This window comes from Scyliorhinus canicula, chromosome 4 (genome assembly GCF_902713615.1).
Source record: "Scyliorhinus canicula chromosome 4, sScyCan1.1, whole genome shotgun sequence".
Classification (NCBI taxonomy): Eukaryota; Metazoa; Chordata; class Chondrichthyes; order Carcharhiniformes; family Scyliorhinidae; genus Scyliorhinus; species Scyliorhinus canicula.
In genome coordinates, this window is record NC_052149.1 from 22,287,225 (window position 1) to 22,308,373 (window position 21,149).

Here is a 21,149-nt window from a genome sequence, read left to right on the forward strand (position 1 = left end):
ACAGCTACCTGTTGGATTACTGAAATGTAATCAGAATAAAAATTGCACTATATGAATACTTGTATACAAAGTTAACACATCAGATACTGAAAATAAAGGAATTCCAAGTGCACAAGTGGATTAATGTCACTGTGGTCTTTTTCTTTGAGGGTTCTAGAAATTAAGCTTCATGATTAACAACAACTTTTATTTTACGTGGTACAAAGGGTAGAATGACTCAAAACCAGGAACATGCAAGAGGCCAGAATGCAAAGAACATAGATGGGAGAAGGTCAGATCTTGGGAGAGGCAAAGCCTACAAGACATCTGCAAACAAGGAAAGCAATTTTAAAATTGAGGTGTTGCTTGAACAGATGCCAATGTAGATCAGTGAACACAGGGGTGATGGGCAAATTGGTAGGATATGGGCAAAGTTTTGAATGAGCTCAAGTTTATATGAGGGATGTAAGAAGAGAGATGGGCGGGGAGAGTTTTGGTCAAATCCAGAGGTAAAAAAGGAATGGATGTGCTTAGACGGTTGGAATCTGGTGAAGTTGTGGAAGAACAGGGCCTTGAATGAGCTGGGTGAAGTTAAAGCCACGATTGTTAAGTGTGTGTGTTTCAAGCATTATCCATGTGTCCGAAAAAAATATAAAACGTCATGCAACGCAAGCCGAAACACAAAAAGAAACATTGAAAAAACTATTAAAAGGTTTCAGGAAAAGGTTTCACTTGCCCCCGTTGCCCCTTGATGAATGCGCCAACCTTTAACAGAATACAATTCAACTGGTACCAGCACTTTACAGCAAGTGATAATTATTTATGCGTCAGTCCACTGTTAATGTCACCACCCGGAGGTGGGGGCGGGATGGTCGAGCTGAACCCAATCCTATCCTTATCCATTACCTTCACGTATTTGTAAACTAGAGAAGGGTTCAGTCAGAAAGGGTGCCGAGTGATGGAATCTCTCCTAATGGGGGAATTCGTGCTCCATCACAACCAAATGTCCCCGACTGCTCACATGACAACGGGATTGTGGACCTCAAACCAAGTCCTAGGTTCAATCCTGTCAATTGATGTCGTCTGTTCTTCTCTTCAGATTTAGTCTGGTGCTGGTCACCATCATTGCACAAGCAGAAAGTAAGCCGACCATTAATTCCGTGCCCTGCCTGTTCGACTATTTTTCTACAAGCCACTGACAGGAAATTAAATTCGAGGTTTACAAAAAGCCCCTGTTATTTTCAACGAACATTTCGTAGTTACAAGTGCGCCATCCCTTCAGGGTTCACACAACTGTGGTGTAATGGTTTAAACCCCTCTTTTGGGGAAGCCATCGCATTTTCGGATAATCTGGCAAAAAAAAGTCTACTTTCGTAGCTTTGATTTCACATCCATCATCTCTACCCCCCCCAAATAAAATGGGTTGTGCTGCATTCTAACTGCAAAGACCGTGGTTGTTTAGGATTTTCAACACCAATCCGCACCCGGTTAACACATTTTACACCACCGTCGCGGGAGAATAAATCATTACAGTTTGGCCCTTTTATACTGACTTCTAAGCGGGCGGGGAAGGGGGGGGGGGGGGGGGAGAAAAGGAGCACCACCGAAAAAGGATGGGGTTACTTTTAACCTTAAAACAAGCGAAAATAGGATGCAAAATGAGGGGGGAAGCGATTTCAAATGCGAATTAACGTAGATTTGGGATGGGGGGGCTTTTGAGACACGGTCACGCTGGAGATGCTGTGCACACACACATTTTATTTGTGTGCACACACACACGGAATATGTTTTAAATGCACGCACACAAATGTGTACATTGCGAATTGTTGTGGAGGCTGCAGCCGGCCGTGCTCCCACTGCCGTTCATTCATTGACTGATTCCCGGGAGCGCGCGAGCCTCCCGCGGGAAGGAAGGAGCCGGGGTCACGTGGCAACCGCCCGGCCGCTGACCGTTTTCAAATTTAAAAAAAAAACGGCCGGTAAGTGATTTTTTTTTAAAAAGGACAATTCTCCTTTTCCCTCTTTCATCACTCTCTCTCTGCCCGACTTCGCATCGGGTGTGAATGGGGAGGGGGACTTGCAATGATGAAGCCGGCCCGCCCTTACCTGGATGTAGTAGTGGCTGCCGCAGATCTTCCTGAGCGAGGCCCGGGAAAGCAGCCCCCTCGCCATGGCGAACGGACCGCATCCACTCCTGCGCGGCGCCCTCTCACACTCACGCCTTCCAACACTTGGCAGCCGCCTGACTCCAACCCACACACATCACCGCCCACCCCGCGTGTGGTTCCGGCTTCATTTGTCCCTCGCTCGCTCCCCCGGTTTTGTTTGAAGTTGTCATTTATTTGCTGCTCCGGCCACTCTCACTCGCTCTGGTTAAAGGCGCAGCTGCTTCTGGAAAGGGGCCAATACGGCAGAGTTAGCCGACGCAATTTATTCCCCCCTCCCCCCCCCCGGGTGACCCACTTGTTCGTCGACGCAGCGAAAAGGGTCTCACCCCACCCACAGCTAACCACTTCTTCCCGTGAGGCGAATCAGCGCAAGGGATGCTTACGCATACTTTACATTGACATGGATGGATCACACCAGAACCCCGACTGGCCACAAAAATTGGCTCTTGATCTGCTGTGCAAAACAAATAACTTGCATTTATATAGCAACCGTCCCAAAGTGCTTTACAGCCACTTGAAGTAGTTTTGAAATTATAGTCACTGCTGTAATGTAGGAAATGCAGCATCCAGTTTGTGCACAGCAAGCTCACACAAACACATCTGATCATCTGTTTTCTCCATGTTACTGATGTTGGCCTGGACATCAGGCATAATGTCCTCTTCTTTAAACTGTGCCATAGGATATTCTACATCCACTTGAGAGAACCTGCATCTTCTTCAGGACATTTTCATTGTTGTAGCTGAAATCTAGTGAATAAATAAAAACACTGGCAGTAATCATACTCTCTAGGCCAAGATTCATACCTGCACTATGAACCAAACGATTGGGGAAGCTGGTTGTAGGTACCAGTGTTCAAGGGTGTGTGGTAACTGACAGCTTTCCAGCAAAAGGACTTTAATATCCCAACTAAGAAATGGTGCCTTGGTTCGATCCTGGCTCTGGGTCACTGTCTGTGTGCAGTTTGCACATTCTCCCCGTGCTGGTGTGGGTTTCGCCCCCACAACCCAAAGATGTGCAGGGTAGGTGGGTTGGCTACACTAAATTGCCCCTTAATTGGAAAAAAATGAATTGGGTACTCTAAATTTATTTAAAAAAAAGAAATGATGCCTTGGACAGTGCAGCACTTCTCCAGTACTGTTCTGCGCCATGGCTATAAAAGAAGGCTGCAGCTGCTGACCAGCACTGCAACCAATGCTGGGCAAGCGCAGGCTGTTGCTCCTGAATGTCCTTCTGAGTAATGGTGTTGGCAGTGGCTTGGACCAAAAGTGGTGCCGCTCAAATAGTCACAGCTGTGTTTTCTCCCTTGTTTAAGCAACAGTCAAAATCATCGGCTTTTTAAAGATATTACAATTCTCAGTTCAGAACTTGAAATAATTACCTTCGTGAATAATGACTTCACTTTTATCTTTTTAAGAAGGCAGATATCTTAAACTGTATCCTCTTTCTTTTAACCTGGAGGCATCAAGATAAAATGTACCAAACACATCCAATGCATCATGGTTTGTACAGACAACTTAAAATGCCAGCCAATAAAGTCTGAATTCAGGGGACTATCAGATTGTACATACACAATGTAAAACTACCAGCTATAATTTGCAGGACCACACTGGAATTTGGAAGGATACCTGTTCCCAGTTAATAGCTTTATTGTTCTTCAGGCTAAACCTAAGCTTCCAACCATATTAATTGCAGACAGTGTGTCCATACAGGTATAAAGCTTTTGCATGCAGAGGCAGAGGTGTACTGGCAGTTTGGGTGCAGCAGAATTATGCCATTGGTGTTATGTGCATGCGCAGACCAGTGCAGATTGGCCATCATGCATTGGCAGGATTGTATCTCTATATAGTGCCTTTAATTCTGAAATAAGTTTACAGCCAACCTTTTGAATTGCTGTCATTGTTGTTATGGAAATGCAGAAGCCAATTTGTACATAGCAATATCCCATAAACAACCATGATATCAATGATCCGGAAATCTATTTTAGTCAAGTCAGTTGAGAAATTACTGTTGGACAAAACAATTGGACAACTGCCCTGCTTTTTGAATGATGCCATGGGATCTATTACATCCATTTGAGAAAGCAGAGGGTATCTTGGTTTGGATTGGATTTGTTTATTGTCACGTGTACCAAGGTGCAGTGAAAAGTATTTTTCTGCGAGCAGCTCAATAGATCATTAAGTACATGAAAAGAAAAGGAAATAAAAGAAAATACATAATAGGAACGGTTGTAAGTTAAGTAAAAAGTGGATCTGTTAGGGAAAGCTCGCAGAGAGTCGCCATGCTCCGGCGCCATCTTGTGCCACATTATTTCATCTTCCTGTAATTACGCATGAACTATTATTAAAATTTTGAACTTGTATATCTCGTTATTTATTATTTAATATCTTATCCAAAGGAGGGCACCACTAACAATCCAGTACTCCTTCAGTAATGTGTTAAAGTATTGACCTAGGTTGTGCACTCAAGTCTCTGGAATAGTTGTTGGCCCCACAACCTCTGAATCCAACATAACAGTGCTACCACTTGATTAAGTAAAGGAATATGCAAGCCCACTTTTATATATGGTTTTTCTGCCTTTCTTCTGTTTGCTACTTCTCATTGATTGCATGCTTGAGAATCAATCTACCACTCTTATACAAACCTTGAGTCAGTGTTTTTCAAACTTCTTTCGGGGACCCATTTTTACCAACTGGCCAACCTTCGGGACCCGTGCCGGCCGACCTCCGCAACCTACACCGGCTGAACTTCGCAACTCATGCCGGCTGACCTTCGCGACCCACCATTTTCTCTTACCTTGTTTGCTGCTGACAAAATGGACGAATCGCGTCCAATTAAGAGGCAATTTAGCGTGGCCAATCCAGCACATCTTTGGATTGTGGGGGCGAAACCCATGCAAACACGGGAAGAATGTGCAACTGCACACGGACAGTGACCCAGAGCCAGGATCGAACCTGGGACCTCGGCGCCGTGAGACAGCAGAGCTAACCACTGCTCCACCGTGCTGCCCTCCCCTTTCACTCTTCTAAACGCCAATGAATATAATCCTTTTAAAAAATATATATATATTATATATATTATTCCAAACACAATCGGTAACGTACACATATAACGATCAAATAGTTTGTCAATTTCCTCTTTTTGTCTCCAAGACTACTCCAATAATCGCTCCCCCCTTACCTGCTAGCGACAAATACATCCTCAAACGAAGACAGAAAGAACCTCCTTATATAGGAACCCTCTTCCGATCCCGAGAGTTAATTTGTTTGCCAGTTTTAAAAATTCATACAGATCCCCCAGCTATGCAGAGACCCCAGGTGGCACTGCATACCTCCAACTCAGTAAGTTTCGCTGCAGGGCGATCAGAGACGCAAAGGCCACAACATCAATAATCGTCACCAAAGCGCACGTCGACATCCTCACCCCCACTATTTCTGACAGTCTCAAACCACTGCCCAGAAAACCCCCAACTTTGTGCACCCCAAAACATATGTGTGCGGTTCGCCGGTCACCTCACACATCTCTCACATACATCCTCCACTTCTGGGAAAAACCCACTCATACGGGCTCATATGAGTTCTATGCACCACCTGAACTGTATTAGGTCCATCCTAGCACAGGATGAAATCCAATTTATCTGGCCCTTCGATCCAAGCTCAATCCCCAGATCCTCCTCCCATTTCCACCTAATCCCCTCCACTGGCACCTTCTCAGTCTCCAAAAACCCTAAATATCCCCAATCCCGCTCCCCCTACCCCCCAACTCATCCTGAGTTAACAACCTATGTAAGAGCATATGCTTTGGCAGCTGAGGGGACAAGGACAGCTTCTTCCATGCAAAATCCCTGACCTGAAAATATCGGAATTCACTCCCCCTTGGCCACTCAAACGCCTCCTGCAATTCCTCCAGCCTCGTGAATCACCCATCTATGAACAGACCCCTAAACCGCTCTATCCCTTCCCTATACCAACCCCTGAACATCGCATCCATCCCTCCTGGTATGTGTTTCCTGCATTTTGGGGCCAATACCGACATACGTCCTATATCAAAGTGCCGCCTCAACTGATTCCAGATTTGAGAGATGACACAACCATGGGAATACTAGTGTGCCTACCCAGAAAAAACTGGAGCATGGCCGTCACCAGGGCCCACAAGCTCGTCCCCACATATACACATTATGTCGACCACCACCCCCCCCACCCTCCCTTCCACCAGCTTCTCACCTTCTCCATGTTACAGGTTTGGGAGCGCTAACCTGCCACCTTCTCTGCAAAAAGGTCCTCTGAATCCTCAGTGTCTTGTCTGCCCAAACAAATTCTGAAATTAATTTATCCACCTCCAGAAAAAAGCCTTAGGAAGGTATATTGGAAAAGATGAAAAATAAATAAAACCCTCAGCAAACGTTAATCTTCATGCACTGTCCAAAATTATGAGGGGATTGGATTGGATTGGATTTGTTTATTGTCACGTGTACCGAGGTACTGTGAAAAGTATTTTTCTGCAAGCAGCTCAACAGATCATTCAGTACATGGAAGAAAAGGGAATTAAACAAAATTGAAGAAAATACATGATAATACATAATAGGGCAACACAAGATATACAATGTAACTACATAAGCATTGGCATCGGTTGAAGCATACAGGGTGTAGTGTTAATGAGGTCAGTCAATAAGAGGGTCATTTAGGAGTCTGGTGACAGTGGGGAAGAAGCTGTTTTTGAGTCTGTTCGTGCGTGTTCTCAGACTTCTGAATCTCCTGCCCGATGGAAGAAGTTGGAAAAGTGAGTAAGCCGGGTGGGAGGGATCCTTGATTATGCTGCCCACTTTGCCCCGGCAGCGGGAGGTGTAGATGGAATCAATGGATGGGAGGCAGGTTCGTGTGATGGACTGGGCGGTATTCACGACTCTCTGAAGTTCCTTGCGGTCCTGGGCCAAGCAGTTGCCATTCCAGGCTGTGATGCAGCCCGATAGGATGCTTTCTATAGTGCATCTGTAAAAGTTGGTAAGGGTTAATGTGGACATGCTGAATTTCCTTAGTTTCCTGAGGAAGTATAGGCGCTGTTGTACTTTCTTGGTGATAGCGTCGACGTGAGTGTACCAGGATAGATTTTTGGTGATGTGCACCCCTAGGAATTTGAAACTGCTAACCATCTCCACCTCGGCCCCGTTGATGCTGACAGGGGTGTGTACAGTACTTTGCTTCCTGAAGTCGATGACCAGCTCTTTAGTTTTGCTGGCATTGAGGGAGAGATTGTTGTCGTTACACCACTCCACTAGGTTCTCTATCTCCCTCCTGTATTCGGACTCGTCGTTATTCGAGATCCGGCCCACTATGGTCGTATCGTCAGCAAACCTGTAGATGGAGTTGGAACCAAGTTTTGCCACGCAGTCGTGTGTGTACAGGGAGTAGAGTAAGGGGCTAAGTACGCAGCCTTGCGGGGCACCGGTATTGAGGACTATTGTGGAGGAGGTGTTGGTGTTCATTCTTACTGACTGTGGTCTGTTGGTCAGAAAGTCAAGGATCCAGTTGCAGCGTGGAGAGCCAAGTCCTAGGTTTTGGAGCTTTGATATGAGCTTGGCTGGGATTATGGTGTTGAAGGCGGAGCTGTAGTCAATAAATAGGAGTCTGATGTAGGAGTCCTTGTTTTCGAGATGCTCTAGGGATGAGTGTAGGACCAGGGAAATGGCGTCTGATGTGGACCGGTTGCGACGGTATGGGAATTGAAGTGAGTCAAGGCGTTCCGGGAGTATGGAGGTGATGCGCTTCAGGATCAGCCTCTCGAAGCACTTCATTACAACTGACGTCAGGGCCACCGGGCGGTAGTCATTGAGGCACGTTGCCTGGTTCTTCTTTGGTACCGGTATGATGGTGGTCTTCTTGAAGCAGGTGGGGACCTCGGAGTGGAGTAGGGATAGATTAAAGATGTCTGTGAATACCTCTGCCAGCTGGTATGCGCAAGCTCTGAGTGCACGACCAGGGATCCCGTCCAGGCCCATCGCCTTCCGTGGGTTCACTTTCAGGAAGGCCGATCTGACTTCGGAAACTGTGATGGTGGGTATGGGTGAATTATGGGCTGCTGGGGCACTCGACAGGGGATTGTTGGTTGCCTGGGCATAGACAGAGTGGATAGTCAGAGACTTTTTCCCAGGGTAGAGGGGTCAATTACTAGGGGGCATAGGTCTAAGTTGCGAGGGGCAAGGTTTAGAGGAGACATACGAGGCAAGTTTTTTTTACACCGAGGGTAGTGGGTGCCTGGAACCCGCTGCCGGAGGAGGTGGTGGAAGCAGGGGCGATAGTGACGTTTCAGGGGCACTTTAACAAATACATCAATAGGATGGAAATAGAGGAATATGGACCCTGGAAGTTTAGAAGATTTTAGTTTAGACGGGCAGCATGGTCGGCGCAGGCTTGGAGGGCCGAAGGGCCTGTTCCTGTGCTGTACTTTTCTTTGTTCTTTGTACCCTTCCCCACCAGAGACACCAGCGGGGCATCCCACCTCTTCAAATCCCCTTTGACCCCCTTTGTTTCCTGCTAGCTTACTTTCATATTGTATTTTCCCCTTTTTAATCAATCATTGGTCCGCCTTTGCTGAATTTCAAACTGTTCCCAATCCTCAGGTCTGTTGCTTTTACTTGCTAATTTGTATGCTTCTTCTTTGAATCTATACCAACTCTAATTTCCTTTGTAAGCCATGGTTTGACCACAGTTCCCTTTCTATTCTTGTGCTAAATTGGAATAAGCAACCTTTGGAGTTCAACGATTCATTCTTTGAATGCCTATCATTGACTGTCCACTGTCCTTCCTTTCAGTAATGTTTCCCAGTCCATCATAGCCAACTCATGCCTCATCCATCATAGTTACCTTTATTGAGATTCAGGACCCTGGTGTCAGAATCAATTACCTCACAATCCACCTTGATAAAGAATTCTACCATATTATGGTCACTCATCCCCATGGGTTCTCTCACAACTAGATTGCCAACTAATTCTTTCTCATTGCATAATACCCAGCCTAAAATGGCCTGTTCCTTTGTTGGTTTCTCAACGTGTTGGTCCAGAAAACTATCCTGTATGCACTCCAAAAATGTTATTGGGACTAATTTGGTGCACCTGACCTCTCTGCAGATTAAAGTCACCCATAATCACAGGTGTTCCTTGATCATATGCATCTCTGTTTCCTGTCTAATGCTATTCCCAACATTACCCCAACAGTTTTGTGGTTTGTATTATAATAATAATAATCTTTTATTGTCACAGGTAGCCTTACATTAACACTGCAATGAAGTTACTGTGAAAAGCCCCAAGTCGCCACATTCCAGCGCCTGTTCAGGTAATGAGCCGGTACCTGTGCTGAATCATAGAATTTACAGTGCAGAAGGAGGCCATTCGGCCCATCAAGTCTGCACTGGCTCTTGTAAAGAGCACCCTACCCAAGGCCACACCTCCACCCCAACCCCATAACTCAGTAATCCCACCCAACACTAAGAGCTATTTTGGACACTAAGGGATAATTTATCATGGCCAATCCACCTAACCTTCACATCTTTGGACTGTGGGAGGAAACCGGAGCACCCGGGGTAAACCCACGCACACACGGGGAGAATGTGCAGACTCTGCACAGACAGTGACCCAAGCCGGGAATCGAACCTGGGACCCTGGAGCTGTGAAGCAATTGTGGTAACCACTATGCTACCGTGCTGCCCTTGTTCTGCATTACAAACCAGCTGTCTGGCCAACTGAGCTAAACCAGCTCATACCACCCCTTCGAATGATTTTGCCACTTGGTGTTTCTTAACTCGACTCATAGAGATTCCATATCGTCTGCGCTAATATCTTTCCTCAATGTTGTATCAATATCTTCTTTTTTTTTCTATAAATTTAGAGTACCCAATTATCTTTTTACCCAAATAAGGGGCAATTTAGCGTGGCCAATCCACCTAACCTGCACATCTTTGGGTTGTGGGGGTGAAACCCATGCAGACACGGGGAGAATGTTCAAACTGCACACAGACAGTGACCCAGGACCAGGATCCGCACCCTGGACTGTGCCACGTGCCGCCGTATCAATATCTTCTTTAATCAAACATGCAACTCCACCACCTTTCCTTTTCGGTCTGTCCTTCCTAAAGACTGAATAATCCACAATTTTAATTCCCATCCTTGGTAACCTTGCATCCGCAGTATATCATACCCCTTTACAACTAATTCATCTATTTTATTTCAAATACTCTGAGCGTTCATGTACAAAACCTTAAGGCTGGTACTCTTAACGTTCCTTGTCCCATCCCTACTATTTTTCCTATATTTTATCTCATTCTGGCCCTTGATTTCTCTGCCCTTCACTTTTCGGATTGGATTTAGATTTTGTTTATTGTCATGTGTACCGAGGTACAGTGAAAAGGATTTTTCTGTGAACAGCTCAACAGATCATTAAGTACATGAAATGAAAAGGAAATTTTTAAAAATCCATAATAGGGCAACTCAAGGTACACAATGTAACTACACCGGCATCGGGTGAAGCATACAGGGGTGTAGTGTTAATCAGGTCAGTCCATAGGAGGATCGTTTAGGAGTCTGGTAACAGCGGGGAAGGAGCTGTTTTTGAGTCTGTTCATGCGTGTTCTCAGACTTCTGTATCTCCTGCCCGATGGAAGAAGTTGGAAGAGTGAGTAAGCCGGGTGGGAGAGGTCTTTGATTATGCTGCCCACTTTCCCCAGGCAGCGGGAGGTGTAGATGGAGTCAATGGATGGGATGCAGGTTCATGTGATGGACTGGGCTGTGTTCACGACTCTCTGAAGTTTGTTGCGGTCTTGGGCCGAGCATTTGCCATACTAGGCTGTGATGCAGCCAGATAGGGTGCTTTCTATGGTGCATCTGTAAAAGTTGGTACCTACCACCGTATCATCTTCAATTGTGAAAATGAATACATAACATATATAGTTGCATTTCAGCCATACCCTACTTCTCAATCCTAACCATCATGTTAAATCTTTCAAAGGATCTTTGTGGCTTTTCTGGCCACTTACATGACTTATAAAGCTGTACTTAGGAATGCCACCTGATTAGTTATTTCCCCCCCTAATGCATTTTTGGCATTCAATTGTGGTTTTAGTTAACTTCAGCTAGATATGATACCTGTACGTGCAATCTCGCCAATATTTTATACTTTGCAAAATATTTATTTTTGAGGCTACTTTCCCTACTTACCTTCATTAAGATATTTAGATTTCAGCTTAGCATATAGTCTCCTATTTATGAAAAAGACAATACGGCGGCATGTGGCGCAGTGGTTAGCACTGGAACTGCAGTGCTGAGGACTCTCGTTCGAATCCTGGCCTTGGGTCACTGTCCGTGTGAAGTTTGCACATTCTTCCCCCTGTCTGCATGGGTTTCACCCCCACAACCCAAAGATGTGCAGGTTAGGTGGATTGGCTACGCTTTATTGCCCTTTAATAGGAAAAGAATAACAATTGGGTACTCTAAATTTATTTTTTTTGTAAAGAAAAAGACAGGGCAGCACGGTGGCACAGTGGATTAGCCCTGCAGTCTCACGGCGCCGAGGTCTCAGGTTCGATCCCGGCTCTGGGTCACCGTGTGGAGTTTGCACATTCACCCCGTATTTGCGTGGGTTTCGCCCCCACAACCCAAAGATGTGCAGGGTAGGTGGATTGGCCACGCTAAATTACCCTTTAATTGGAACAAATTAATTGGGTACTCTAAATTTATATAAAAAAAGAAAAAGATATAATATTTTCTGACTGTATACCTAACTTATACCTAAAATTGAACTAATTCCTAATTTTCTTAATCAAATTAAATTTGATGATACTGTTGCTCGTTCTACTGTTAGTGTGATTAACACACCTCCATTTAAAGGACATGTGCTTAACACTGGTTTGGCTCTGTATCTGTATCTATGCTCAGGAGTCGCCAGGTGCCGTAACAGACACCGTCACAAGTTATCACGGTCAAGTTCAAAGCAATAAGTCTAAACACCGATCAGTAAGTCTAAACAATTAGTGTTTATTATAACAGATGTAATAAATACTCATGCACACGCTAAAAGATTAATACTTCTTTCTACTATTAAACGACTAAATACTTATCTATGTAGGAACCAGCAAGGTCAGGGGACAAGGCCTTTGTTCCTTTCTGGTCTGCACCTTCTGTTCACTAATAGTCGGCAAGAGTATAAGCAATGCCTGGGTCACGTAGCGATCGTTGTTTGGCACTTACTGAAAGATGGCTGATGCTCAACGGCCGGTGATGAAAGACAGGATCTGGAGGCTGGGGTCGGAGTCAGGATGCAACAGCCTAGGCCGGAGTCTGGAAGCAACAGACCGAATCATGTGCTTGACCTTCTTTTTATAGGTCCCCAGAGGTCCGTGCTCCCTTGGGGCGGGCTCTTTCACCTGCTAGGTATCGATTGGGTCTTTCCCAATCGATATCATTCGAATTCCCCTATCCTGGAGTCGTTCCTCGATGGCGGGGGCGGTTCCTAGGGGTCATTGACCTGGGTTCTCTGGCGCCATTCTGGCTGGGTAGCTATAGAAAGTATCAATCGATACTTAAAATGTTTCTATTGTATCTGGGACTGGGCCGGTATCATCTCATTAGTATGCAGATCGCTTTCCTATTTGCACCTTTGGCTGAGTCTCTGCACCTGCCTTGAAACCGGTTTTGTACGTGCAAAATGCTACTGCAAGCTGTGTGTCCTTACTATGGCTGTTTTTCCCTGCAGTCTTAGCAGTTCTCCATTTTGTAGACTGGTGTCCATTTTAGAGGGCTACAATACAATAACTATTGATATGAATTGAGAGGTTGTCAGGGCATGGAATGTTCCCACTAGAAACAGTGGATGGGTATAGAATGCATTGCATATTTCATATCTGAAATTGAAAAAAAAGAGAAGTATGGAAACTGGGCAGCGTAGATAGTTCTTTCTGAGAGCTCTGGAGCTACAATGCTGAGCTGAGTAGCTTCCTTCTGTGCTGTGAAATTCTACGGTTCCCACATGGAAATTGGATATCATCCCAGGAGTACCTGATTCTATCCATTACTATCTGTTGAATAAGAGAACAGATTCTAACTTCTGACCAATTATCATTGTATCATAATATACATAGCTAACTTTAGATATTGTGATTATACTATATAGGATAAATGAAGTGATTGACAAAACTTCTGGGGTCTAAAGAAACCTCCATCTTCTTAGAGAATTTGGCATTACATGACCCAAGTCTTGATCTTTATAAAATATTTATTAAGTTTGGAAGTCTAAAGATGTGTTGAGATTCTATTCCTGAGGATATTGCTCGATTTGGTCCTGTTCGCAATAACACAAACGAAGAGAGGACATCAATCAAAAATCAAAAAACATTGTTCTTTCTGAGCGAATGAAAGTTTGAAGTAGACTCTTCTCAGTGCTTGGGTGAGGGATTTAGCTGTTATACACCACATCCTTCTTCAATGGCGGCTCCCCTTGCCAACTGCATCACAATGCCATGTGGCACATTCCCGGATGGAGGCTGTTGTCAATATCAGCTCACACCTGAAGAACGTGCCCATTTCCTGGATCCAAACAGTCATACACATACGCACAAACAAACGTGCTCTCTTGCTTTCACAAACACAATGTCTTTTCCAGCTGGGCGAAATGGGGAGTGAAGGAGAGGGAAATGGGGAACAAGGATGGGAATAAAGGAGGGGAGGATGGATAATGAAGGAGGAGCGATGGGGGATGATGGAGATGAAGGAGGGTGATTGGGGTCAAAGAAAAGGGTTTGGGAGATGAAGGAGGTGGTAATGGAGGGGTTTTGTAGAGCTTTTGAAGCACGGAAAGAGGCTCTTCGACCCATTGTGTCTGCGTCAGCCATCAAGCACCAATTACTCAAATTCCATTTTCCAGCACTTGGCCCGTAGCCTTGTATGATATGGTATTCACTTCTCTTTTTAAAAAATTTAGAATACCCAAATTAATTTTCCAATTAAGGGGCAAATTAGCGTAGCCAATCCACTTATCCTGTACATCTTTGGGTTGTGGGGGCGAAACCCACGCAAACATGGGGAGAATGTGCAAACTCCACACAGATGTGACCCAGGGCCGGGATCGAACCTGGGACCTCGGAGCCATGAGGCAGCAGTGCTAACCACTGCACCACCGTGCTGCCCTGGCATTTTCTTCTTAAATGTTGTGAGGGTTCTTGCCACTCCCAATCTTTCAGGAAGTGAGTTCCAGATTCCAACCATCCTCTGGATGATAAAGTTTTTTCTCACATGCCCTCTGAACCTCCTGCCCTCACCTTAAGTCTATGCCCCAGGTTATTGACTCCTCTGCTAAGTGAAAAGTTACATCCTATCCACCCTATCTCTGCCTCTCATAATTTGAGACACCTCATCAGGTCCCCCCTCAGCCTTCTCTGCTCCAAGGAAAACAGCCCGAGCCTATCCACTCTCTCTTGATAGCTGAAACGCTCCAACCCAGGTAACATCCTGGTGAATCTCCTCTGCACCGTCTCTAGTGCAATCCCCTCCCTCCTATAGTGAGGCGACCAAAAGCGCACACAGTACTCCAGCTGTGGCCTAACCAACGTTTTATACAGCTCCATCATAACCTCCCGGATCTTATATACAATGCTTTCGCTAATAAATGCAAGCATCTCATATACCTTTTAACCACTTTATCTACCTATCCTGCTGTTTCGGGAATCTCTGGACATGCACGCCAAAGTCTCTGTGATCCTCTGTACTTCCTAGGGTGCTACCATTCATTGTATATTCCATTGCCCTCTTAGTCCTCCCTAAATGCATTACCTCATGATTTTCTGGGTTTACATTCCATTTGACATTGTTCTGCCCATCTAACCAGCCTGTCTATATCGTTCTGTAATTTAAGGCTTTACTCCTCACCGTTTCCGACACCACCAATTGTTGTGTCATCTGCAAACTTATTGATCATACCTCCTACGATCACACCAACATCATTAATGTACATTACAAACATCAAAGGACCCAACACCAATCTCTATGGAACACCACTGAACAGAGACTTCCAGTCATAAAAACAACCTTCAACTATCACCTTCTGCCTGCTTCCATGAAGCCAATTTTGGGTCCAATTTGCCATATTGCCCTGGATCCCATGAGCTCTTATCATCGACCAGTCTCCCATGCGGGACCTTGTCAAAAGCCTTCCTGAAGTCCATGTAGACTACGTGAACTGCACTTCATCTACACACCTAATTACCTCCTCGAAAAATGTAATCAAATTTGTAAGACATGATCTCATTTTGACAAAGCTATGCTGACTCCTTGATTAATCCTTGCCTCCCCAAGTGGAGATTAATTCTGTCCCTCGGAATGTTTTCCAATAGTTTCCCTACCACTGACGTTAGACTCACTGGCCTGTAATTTACTGGTTTATCCTTGCTACCTTTCTTGAGGATGGGGCTGGTGAAGGAGTGGGGATGGAATAGAGCCAATTAAACATCTGTGATCCTGAGGGCCGCGTGGTGGCGCAGTTGTTAGCATTGCTGCCATACAGCACCGAGGTCCCATGTTCGATCCCAGCCCGTCCGTGTGGAGTTTGCACATTCTCCCCGTGTTTGGGTGGGTTTCGCCCCCACAACCCAAAGATGTACAGAGTAGGTGGATTGGCCGCGCTAAATTGCCCCTTAATTGGAAAAAAAATGAATCGGGTACTCTAATTCTATTTTTTTAAAAAACATCTGTGATCCTCGTTCCCACCACTGGGGCAGGAATTTACAGGTGTGCCCCTCCAGTTCCACACCAGTGCACATGATAGCCATTTTTGCTTTTGAACTGAGAGCTGGGCGGCAACTACTGCTCTGCTCCAACAGGTGCAACAGGCTGGGTCTCCCCTGATTCCGTACTGAATTTCTTCACTTTGCAGACACTCAGACACATGTAGCATGGGTAATGTAGTTCTGAAGGGGATGGGAATGTTTCCACAACACCTTCACAGGACTGTCAGTTGCAGCAAATCAGTGTAATCCCATCCTCTCATGTGTACTTGGTTGAGAATACGGATTGACTTTTCAATTGTGACGGGTTTGCAAAGTACGTTTCTATTGGAATGTCTATGAAAGACATCAGAGAGCCTGCATTTTGGGCACCCCCTGATTTTGGGGGCCATGTGTTTCATTGTAAATCAGTCCCCAATTGCCATACAACAGGTTGGAGGGCATCCTTAATGTGAAGACGGGACTTTGTCTCCACGATGACTGTGCGGTCATCATTCCTACTGATGGGGCGGCAAGGTGGTTCGCATTGCTGCCTCACGGCATTGAGGTCCCAGGTTCGATCCTGGTCCTGGGTCACTGCCGTGTGAAATTTGCACATTCTCCTCGTATTTGCGTGGGTTTCGCCCCCACAACCCAAAAATGTGCAGGTTAGGTGGATTGGCCACAATAAATTGCCCTTTAATTGGAAAAAATGAATTGGGTACACAAAAGTTTTTTTTTTTTTTAATCATTCTGACTGATGGTCATGGACAGATTTTCCTGATATCACGTTTGCTTCTTTTGCAAATCACTTTAAATCTGTGCAGTGTCGTTCTCGAGCTTTTTAGGAGAAAGCACAGTTTCTCCCTATCTACTCTGTCCAGCGGTCTCATGATTTTGAACACCTCTATCAAATCTCTTCTTAGCCTTCTTCTCTCCAAGGAGAAGTCTCATCCTCTCCAATCTATCCTCCTAACTGAAGTTTCTTGTCCCTGTAACCATTCTTGTAAATCTCTTCTGCATGCCTTCCAATGCGTTAACATCATTCGTATAGTGTGGTGCCCAGAACTGTGCACAGTGCTCCATCCGAGGAGCTATTGTCTGGTATAAGTTCAGCATAATCTCCTCACTCTTGTACTCTATGCGCTGATTAATAAAACCCAGGATACTGTATGCTTTATGAGCTTATTATAGGCCAGGGTTCAGAAAACTCCAAAGTATATCACGGAGTTCACCTGACCCACGACTTTTAATAGATTTTGGTTATGGGGAGCACAATGATCCACTCTCCAGGTGTTATGCAGCAGAGATCTTAAGTATTTTAAAAACAAAACAATGTTTATTCTATGAACCCAGTTAACATTTTATAAACACAGTAAACATCTTATCAACTACCAACACACATAACCCCACAGACAATACTCGATAAGTAACCCCTAATACCTTTCCTCGCAACATCCATAAGTTAAACACTTTTTAAACAAAGACAGCAGGTTTAAATTCTCCACAGAAACAGGTATTAGTTTCAAATCATCAAGTGAGCTGAAGACATTCTTTCACTTGTGGAGAGAAAGATCATTACACAACTGCTTGCTTTGAATACAGCTCTCCAACTCTGAAAACAAAACCAAAAAACGGAGCCATAAAGCAGCTTTACAGCTCAAAACAGAAGTGAAACAGAAAGACAGCCCAGCTCCACCCACACAGACATCACTGCAGCTATTTGATAAACACCCATTTCTTAAAAGGTATATCTACCTGATACCTCCCCTCTAGAAAAAAAAACCATCAACTAAAAGATGGTTTCATTTTTCACATTCCTTTAAGAAATACTGACAGTAAAATATTTTTTAGTTTCACAAAACAAAACGTGCAAACAGGTATAATAACATAGTCCATTTTAGTTCTTCTTCCTCCATCGAACCTGTTCTGTTATGCCCTTGACGTAGCATAAGCTGCTTCCTTGATGTGCACTCTGACAAAGGAAGGTTCAGATTTGGAGATAGCTTTAATACATTTATTAAACTGTTAACGATTCTCCTACTTGGATTCGACTCTCCTGTTAATCCTGCTATAGCTACTCAGACTATCTAAAATCAGTTTGCTACAATCCACGTGGTGAGTGTGATGTGTTCAATCAACCATGTGTACTCACTAAGTGTCTCCACTGGAACGAGAAAGATCATATGTGCTGTGCCTATATATATGGGTTGGTGTAATGCCCTCCTGTGGTAGTGTCACCTCTTGAATGCCCATTGGTCGTGTCCTATCTTACTGGCCTATTGGTTGAATGTCTGTGTGTCATGTCTCTGGTGCTCCTTCTAGTGTCTAGCTAGCCTACGTGTATTTACATTAACCCCTTGTGTATTTACAGTGATGCATATCACCACAGAACCTGCTTCTTTTCATCACATTCGTGACAAAGCATCAGCTATCACGTTTTCACGTCATGCCACATGTATTATTTTTAAATGAAATGGCTGTAACAATGAACTGCATTGAAACAGTCTGGTATTGTTATTCCGGAATCGCTCCAAAAACGTCAATGGGTTATGATCAGTATATATAATTGTATCAGACGGATTGCTGGTCACATAAAAGTGAAAATGTTGCAAAGCCAGCACCAAACTCAAAGTCTCCTTCTCAATCGTTGAATACTTTTTCTGGTGCGTATTTAATTTCTTTGAAAAATAACCAATAGGCCGCTCTAGTTCTTCGTCTTGTAGAAGCATCGCACCTACGCCCACATCACTTGTAACAACGGCAACTTTGAATGTTTTGTACAATTTGGGATGGCTAACACAGGAGCAGTGGTTAACACAGCCTTCAGGCCATCAAGTGCCTGTTGACATTCCGCTGTCCACTGAAATTTGCTACGCTGCTTTAGTAAGTTCGTCAGCGCAACGACCACACTGCTAAAATTCGGCACAAATTTCCGGTAAAATTCACTCAAGCCAAAAAATCGCATTATTTCTCTTTGTGGCGATGGTATTGGAAACTCCCCAATAACTTTTGTTTTCACATCCCGTGGGACCATTCGACCCTGTCCGATTGTATGGCCAAGGAAAGTGACTTGCGTTTTTCCAAATTTACTTTTGGCTAGGTTTACTACCAAACTCACCACCTGAAGTCAATCGAATAACTCCATCAGATGCTTCAAATGTTCTTTCCATGTCTGGCTAAAAATTACCAGATCGTCGATGTATACCACACAATTGGGTGATCCTGAAATAACTTTGCTAGTTAACTGTTGAAATATGGCTGGGGTGTTTTTCATGCCAAATGGCATAACTTTGAATTGGCATATAGCACTGGAATCACAAAAGTTGAAATCTCCTTCGCCGTTTCGGATAACTTTTGCCAGTAACCTTTAAGTAAATCCAGTTTGGAAATAAAAGCTGATTGTCCTGTTTTCTCAATGCAATCCTCCAAGCGTGGGATAGGATAAGAGTCCGTTCTTGTAACTACATTAACCTTTCTGTAGTCCACACACAACCGTTGGGTACTGTCCGGTTTAGGTACCATCACTATGGGTGAGCTCCATTGGTTGCAACCCACTTCAATTATGCCATTTTTAGGCATACTTTCAATTTCTTTGTTAACAGGTGCCAATTTTAACGGGTTAAGTCTATATTGATGTTGTTTAATTGGAACAGCACTTCCCACATTTATATCATGTATAGCCATTGTAGTACTTCCCAATTTATCTCCACAAACCTGCCCATATAATATCAATAACTCTTTCAAGTCAGTTCGTTTGTCCTCTGGAAGGTAACTCAACAATTTATCCCAAATTTTAAGAACATCCTCGTTTTCCAATTTAATTTGAGGAATGTCAAATTCAAAGTCATCTGGATTTAATTCTTCACTCTGAGTTAGAATCATTAAAACTTCCTCCTTTTGCTCTCCTTCCCTTTCAAAATACCTTTTAAGCATATTCACATGACCCACTCGGTGAGTTTTCCTTCTATCTGGTGTTTTTACCACATAATTCACCTGACTTAATTTCCTTTCCATCTGATAAGGTCTACAAAACCTTGCTTGTAAAGGTTCACCTACCACTGGTAACAATACTAAAACTTTTTCTCCACTGGCAAAACTACAAACTTTTGCTTCCTTGTCTGCTACCCGTTTCATCACATGTTGTGCAACCTTTAAATGTTGTCTAGCCAATTCCCCTGCTCTATTTAATGGTTCCCTAAAGTTTGACACATAATCCAATAATGTAAGTTCCGACTGCTCACTCACCAATTTTTCCTTAATCAATTTAAGTGGTCCTCTTATCTCATGACCAAAAATTAGTTCAAAAGGACTGAATTTGGTTGACTCATTAGGTGCATCCCTAATTGCAAACAGTACAAATTGATAATCTTGACAATACGCCCTCAACATTGTCTTTAATGTCTGATGCCACCTTTCCAATGCTCCCTGCAATTCTGGATGGTACGCAGTTGATTTAAATTGTTTTATTCCTCAGCTATCCATAACTTCTTTGAATAACCTTGAGGTAAAATTTGATCCTTGATCCGATTGTATTTCTGTGGGTCGTCCATATCTAGTAAAGAATTGATGTAACTCCTCCACAATCTTTCTAGCTGTAATATTGCGTACTGGAATGGCCTCTGGAAACCTAGTAGACACATCCATTATCGTCAAAAGATATTGATTCCCACTTTTTGTTTTAGGAAGTGGTCCTACGCAATCAATTAAGACTCTTGTAAAAGGTTCCTCAAATGCTGGAATGGGTATTAAGATTTTATCACTGCTTGAGGTTTCCCCATCACTTGACATGTGTGACATGATCGACAAATTTAACTACATCTTTATGTAGCCCAGGCCAATAAAAATGTTTTTTAGATTTTAGCTTGAGTTTTCCTGACTCCCAAATGACCTCCCACTGATACCTCATGTGTTAATTGTAACACCTCCTTTCTATATCCTACCAGCAATACTACTTGATGAACTTCTGCCCACTTTTCATCCGCCTGCATATGTAAAGGTCTCCATTTCCTCATCAAGACATCATTTTTATGGTAATAACACTCTGGTAAACACTCAAATTCCTCTTCTGTGTATGCTTTCTGTTACATCAGTTTTATTTCTATATCTTTCTGTTGTAATTCCGTCAATTTTCCAGAACTAAAAGTATCCACCACATCCTCCACCTGTTATTGTTCTTTTCCAACCATCTGATCAAAAATCGTTTCTGATAATTGCACTTCAACTTTATCTTCACTCTCTGATTTCTCCTCTTGTCTTAACCT

General features: G+C 43.9%; 1 protein-coding gene across 2 annotated transcripts in view; it reads right to left on the reverse strand.

The window, feature by feature from the left end:
• LOC119964410 (divergent protein kinase domain 1A-like) overlaps positions 1-2,420 on the reverse strand; it is an 88,515-nt gene extending 86,095 nt beyond the window's left edge. Inside the window, exon 1 of one of the 2 annotated variants that reach the window (XM_038793844.1) lies at positions 2,086-2,420. In XM_038793844.1, coding sequence (XP_038649772.1) covers positions 2,086-2,151 — 66 coding nt within the window. In that variant the 5' untranslated portion in view covers positions 2,152-2,420. The remainder of the gene's footprint in view (positions 1-2,085) is intronic. The other variant, XM_038793843.1, reaches the window with a different exon arrangement.
• Positions 2,421-21,149: the final 18,729 nt, after the last annotated feature.